The 6,241-nt window shown below is 35.8% G+C and overlaps 1 protein-coding gene across 4 annotated transcripts in view; it reads left to right on the plus strand.

Annotated features, from left to right (window-relative positions):
* The window catches only part of TOLLIP (toll interacting protein), a 28,407-nt gene extending 22,896 nt beyond the window's left edge, over positions 1–5,511 (plus strand). For 3 of the 4 annotated variants that reach the window (XM_072863839.1, XM_072863841.1, XM_072863840.1), the window contains exon 7: positions 2,012–5,511. In XM_072863839.1, the coding sequence (XP_072719940.1) occupies positions 2,012–2,226 (215 nt within the window). In that variant the 3' untranslated portion in view covers positions 2,227–5,511. The remainder of the gene's footprint in view (positions 1–2,011) is intronic. The other variant, XM_072863838.1, reaches the window with a different exon arrangement.
* The last annotated feature ends 730 nt before the right edge of the window (positions 5,512–6,241 follow it).

A 6,241-nucleotide genomic window follows, 5' to 3' on the forward strand; every position in this document is an offset into this window, starting at 1 on the left:
GAGCCTATTTAATGGAGCCTATTTAATGGAGAATGAGCCTCAGATTATAATTATAGAGTTTAATACTAATTGTTAAGGTGATCAGTAAGAAAATGCAGGTAAGAACATTTATTCCTAGTCTTGTATTTTGGATTTTTTTTACCAAATGCAGTATGTAACCTATTGTTTAATTAGTCTTGCTTTCAGAGGACTGGAGGATAGCAAACTGAATTTTTTTAAAAAAACAGTTCTGAAATAACTGTTTTCCCTATTGCATAAACTGATTAAAACCTATGGAGATTAGAACAAGCTGATTTAAAACAAACAACTAACTAGCTAAACTTTAGAAGGAGGTGACATGGTTATGTAGGGAAAGCTCATACCTTAGAAATTATAGGTGTATGAGTATGTGGGTAAGAATGACGTGGTCTGTGTATATCACCTTGTCAGCTGCATTTTGACAATCTTACTTGCTTAGGACTATTCCTATCATATGATATAAAATAAAGATCCTCTTGTAGTTTAATAGCTATTTTGAAAAGCTGATGAACAGATAAAAATAAGTGATAAGTCATCCCCTAATGGAGGGAGGCCTTTGGTGGGGTGCATCATAATTTTAAAAAACTAATCAAGGGAAGGGGATTAATAGACAACTTGTCAAAACAAAAACTCTTAGCAGTTTTCTAAGTCTCTCTGACTGCAGCAGGTTGCAGAAGGATCTCATTATAGTAAATGGGAGATAGAATGACATACTAAGGCTGGTGTTAATGTATTATGTGTTTAAAAAAAATATCTTAACTAATACGTATTTGGTGATGATTTCTTGATTGGTCATTACTACACATAAAGATCTCTGAATTACTGTGGACTACTCTATGAAAATACCAGGTGAACAGTGTTTGAAACAGTGGATAAAATGCTTGAAAGCAAATAGAGAACAAATATAAAAGCTTTAACATGCTTCTGTATGAAGCAGTGTCATGTTTGTGTCTAGATGCGGGTAGTTCCTGCCCTACCTTAGAAACAATACAGCAGAACTGGAACAGTAATGCACAAAGGTGTGGGATTAAGATAATCGGGGGTCTGGAACTACGTAGAGAAGAAATGAAATATGCCAATTTCAGAATTGATAACAAAAGACTCCAGATGTATACTATACCTGGTTTCAGTTTTATAAAAACAAATGGTAGTTTTTTCAGCAATGGATTTTTGTCTAGTAATTCCTTTTAATAGGAATTAGAAAACTAATTTTCTAAAACTGTCTTTATAAACTTGTCAGTGCTTTAGTTTTACACAGACATACAAGAAGGTCATGAAAAATTTCAGATGAATTTTGTCCACTAGTGGAGGAACAGGGAAAAGCAGTGTGTACCCCTATAGACATAAGAGGAATTGCACTTTTGCTGCTTTGTGGCTTTGCAGGCTCAACTTCAAAGAACTTCAACCAGGGAAAAACATTTACTTAAAATTTGCTTATGAGTGTGGTCCAGTCTCCTACTGGACCTAAGTACTTTGCTTTCCTTTGAATGCAATGGAGATTGCATTCATTGAATTTCTAAATATGTTATGTGTATTGCTGATGTATTTTTCATCACAACATAAATACACTAGGAACTAAAAATATGATGGATAACTTGTTTTTGGAGTTTATAGCAGGGGAAAAACCCACCTCCACCTTTCTGTTGTGCACTTAGTGTTTGGTTAGTGATTCATGTGTAAACCTGGTTAACACAAGTCGTACCTGATTTTGAGCTGTACCTGTTGCCATACTGTAGTTTACCACTTCTGGAACAAAACTTGGGAAGAGAACCTGTTCCAGAAAAAGGAATTCTGATGGCAACAGTCTAGGTATTATCTCTGCAATATTTTTTTTCTTCCCCTCTGGAGTACATGTTTAAAAAAAAAAATTTAAAATGCTGAATTTGATGGGTTGGAGCAAGTCATGAGCTGCTTTCTTCAAAATCATTGAGATGTTTCCCCCTGCCACTCATGTATGTTTTGGTTTTTTTTTTCTTCTGTGTTTTGCCTGCAGGGATGCCTGCAGTCTGTAATCCAGGCATGGTACCAGTGGCAATACCACCTCCTGCGGTCAACCCTCAGCACCTGTGTAATGAAGAGGACCTGAAATCTATCCAGGACATGTTTCCCAACATGGACAGGGAAGTAATCCGCTCAGTGCTAGAAGCTCAGAGGGGGAACAAGGATGCAGCTATCAACTCCTTGCTTCAGATGGCTGAAGAATCATAGATCCCTACTTCCTGCATAGTCCCCATCCTCGATGCCACTTATTTTTACTTGTCAAGCCAGGGATTTAGCTAGAGGAAGAATTTCCCAACAGCTTTCTGTTAGCGCATCCTGTGTGAAAGATTATACCCCTTTTCTCCTTGGACATTTGGATCTTTTTCAGTTTCTTTCTCAATCTGTACCTACTCAGTTTAGCTTATGTCCTACAATATAGCATTGAAGCATCTTTACTATCAGCTGTGCCCTGTGTGGCTATATTCTGATGGGGTGGGGAGTAATGCTGCTTTTTTTTTCCTTTCTCTCCCCCTTTTCATAAACTTGTTCTTACAAAGTAACTCTATGCAGTACAGGATTTACTACTGTTTGTTGGATTGAAAAAAATTTTTTTTCTGTGGAGGGTTTGCTCTTTAAACATAACTGACTTGTTAAAGTATTTAGGTTTCATCAAGGAGCCTATTTCTGCCAGAAATTAAAAGAAAGACCCTTTCCTTGTCCTGTGGTGTTTAGATATTGCTGTGATATATTCAACTGTTTCTGATTTGAAGATTTTTAATTTAATAAGGAAAACTTCTTAGGTTGTGCTGTTGGTATTTGTAATGAGCATCTTCTACTAAATCTAGTCATCGGGCACCAAAGCAATATATTATCTGGCGTGCATTTGGGGCTTTATCCTCCCATATAGTATTGTTATGTATTTGTAAAATCTTAACAGGCAACTTCTAACTTGTACAGTATGTATTGCTGTAGCAGAGAACAGGACTGAGCCCTAAGGTACTCCCAGAGTTAATTGCACTCTTAACTACTACTTCTGCATTCCCATGGCTATTTCAAAGGATAAGTGCAGAAGGAAAGATTTTTATACCTGGAAAATTACTGAAGCCGTGAACAATTATTTAAGGTGGTGTCTTACATTAAAAAAGCAGAAATCTATGATCTGGTTATAAGGCTTCTTTCTTTACACCTATATTTCAGCAAAATTATCATTTTATATCAGCGGAAAAACTATTGTATTTTTTCCTGCAATCTGAAATAAGAAGCATGAAAAGTAGCTTCAGAATCTTTGAATGGCATTATGAGTTGCTCAGTGGCTTGTTAGACTATGGTTGCTGTAGTCAATTTATTATTATTGGATGCAGATGGAAATAAATTCTTTGTGAGAGAAAATTTAACATATCTGAGTTATAGTCTGATCCTCAGAGGAGGTTGGAGGTTGCTTGTATTTATTGTTAGTGTTATTTTTTCAGATAACAGTCCATCTTGGAGCTGCAGAATCTTAACAGTATGCACCAGTTACACCTGTTGGATAAATTTCTGCAGTGTCTGTTTTTGTAGCTGGTAAATAATGCACTTTAAATAGTATGCACCAGTTTATTTTTCCAGTGATGTGCAATGTTGCTGTTTTATCTTTTTAATGTTTGATTTCAAATACTTTCTACAATAGCCATAGACCTTTATATTTTCAAGAGTTGGAATGAATGTATACTTGAAATCTAGACTCTTGAGTGATTCATGAGAACATTAAAGCCAGGTTTGGAAAGGGAAAAAGGACTTGTATTCTCTTCTTCCCCACACTATTTCATGTCCCACGCTTAAAATATTTTCTTTGTTATCTGCTGAAAAGCTGATTTTATTTCCCCTTCTCTCCCATTCAAGAAGCTTTTAGGTAGTGCTGGCAGTAGAGCATGAATATTTAGTTTTTTATGATTAAAAGTGATACTGAAACTTTTAAAATACAGCACCAAAAATCATTTCAGTTTCTGACCTTTTAAAGCTGTCTTTTCATAATGTATGATTTTAAGTTTTGTTATGAATCCCTTACTATCTTAAATTTACTGTTGAAAGCGTAAGTGTCTTTATACTTCCTCCAATTGGCTTTTCAATAATAAGATTCAAGGCTATAGTTTCTGTGTGCTTTAGTTGTAGAGTCACCACATTTTTATTTTCTAAAATAAGAGGTGTTCATCAAGAAACTAGTCTTGCCCATTCCCTACAATCATGGTAAATTTTGTGATTGAGTAGGTGTAGAGGCATTTGGTCTTTATAGCACAGTGATTTGTGACATCATCACCCAAAAGGATAAATCTTGGTAAGGACTTAATGCTTAGGTATCTCCAGGAAGAGTCCGTTGCTCTAACTTTTACATAGATAGCATGAATTGCTAGGGATGGAACAATTCAGGGAAAATGTATATATTTAAATTTTTATATTAAAATGTTGGGATCCATAATACAGCTTTTTATAAAAGCAAGTGGTTGTCATTCAACTTAATGGCTGGTAAATTGTACTGCATCCTATTACAGCTCAATTTCAAGCACAGAATAACCACCTTTCAATCCTAACCACCAAGAGGGGTAAGTGTGAATGTTAGGTTAGCCAGGTTTATTCATAAACAAGGCTCTGGGCCTCTGAGGGAGGCTCCTGTTCTTAGAATTTTTTGTTTGTTTTGTTCTAGGCAAATATTATGCAAAACAGGGTAGATGTATGAGTTGAAGATGGGATATGTAGGAGCAGTATGGCCAGTAGATAGATTTCAGCATGTTACACTATACATAAATACTGTTCTGGGGATTTTTTGTCTTGATTTAATTAAGCATTATAGCTGAAACACTTATGTCAAGATGTGCTACTTTGTCTTGTTAAAAAGAACAAAACACTGATCATAAGCCTACTCAGCTTTTCAGCATACATATCCAATCAGTCAAACTGTTCATTGTCAGGTTTGAATTGGAGAGATGAAAAAAGGCAAGGAGTGTTTAGTTATTCTAGGGTCTGTGAAGTTAAGGTATTGGAACTAAAAGTCTGTTTCTTGATTTAAAACAAATACATTGTCACTCATTATGATTGTAGCTTTTGACAAAATGCTGATGGGATAATACTGTGTTTGATGCTGCTCTTCTGCTCAACAGCTTCAAGCAGCTTGGAGCCAAAGCCAGCTGTGTAAGACTGGCATCTGCTAGAAGTTAGTGTTCTTAGTACTAGTTTGAGTCCTGCCAAGAGCCTAAACTTGCTAAAGGTAGGAACGTTTTTTTGTCTAGCTAGATCCTTGCTGCTTTCTTCTATACTGCTCTTTGCATCTGCTGATGGTACTGAATGTGTTTTCCCTTACAAATGTTATTGCTTGTTTGGTTGATATGTAATACCATACAAAGGATGTTTTTCGCTGTAATAGTTCTGAAGACATTGTTTCTCTGTATTGAGGTCCAGTGTCCAAATGTGTTTCTTGCACTCTAAAGTACATTAACTTTTTCATTCTAATTTAATAAATGTATAATCTAAATGAAAGTGTATTACGTCTCTGTTGGAGAGCACCACAATTTGAGTCTTTGTCTATAGACTGATCTAGAATTCAGGTTACTGTCTTTTATTCAGTCTTGCACATTAGTTAACAAGTTACACCGGTTCTTAATGTGATCATCTGGTGGGACTAGTACAGTAAATGCTCAAATGTATTTTAAGCATTCATCTCTTGGTAGATGCCTTTTTCTAACTGTTCTAGGTGCTACTTTCTCAAGAAAATGTTACAGTACTGCAGGTCTAGAGGACAGAATGAGGCAGTAGTGAGGTTGCATTGTTCAAAGGACAACATTGGAGGGCAAGGGAGGAACAGTGTGTGGGTATGGAGGAAATGCTCTGCATTAAGGAGGGAGCGCGAACTCTCTAGATGAGTGGTATCCAAGCGAAGAGTTATGAAATAGACCTTGATATGTGCTATTTTATCTACAATAAGAGCTGGCTTTATCTGCTAATATATAATTAATGAATTTTAAAGCTTTGGTTTACATAGCATCTCTCTTTAATTCTATGACTGCAAAGCTGTCTGAGGTCCTCTTTCTCATTTAACAGCATTGCTATCTATGCTCAGTGATTATTAATCAACTGCTAGTCTGTGGTATTGGTGTATTATCAAGCTAACATTTTGGGTTTTACTGTCCAGTTCATAGTGTGTTTCTTATCAGGAGTTAATTTTTTTAACAAACAATAGTTGAGAGGAATCTTTCACAACTTAATTTCCTTTGAT

Source organism: Ciconia boyciana, chromosome 6, assembly GCF_034638445.1.
Source record: "Ciconia boyciana chromosome 6, ASM3463844v1, whole genome shotgun sequence".
Lineage (NCBI taxonomy): Eukaryota > Metazoa > Chordata > Aves > Ciconiiformes > Ciconiidae > Ciconia > Ciconia boyciana.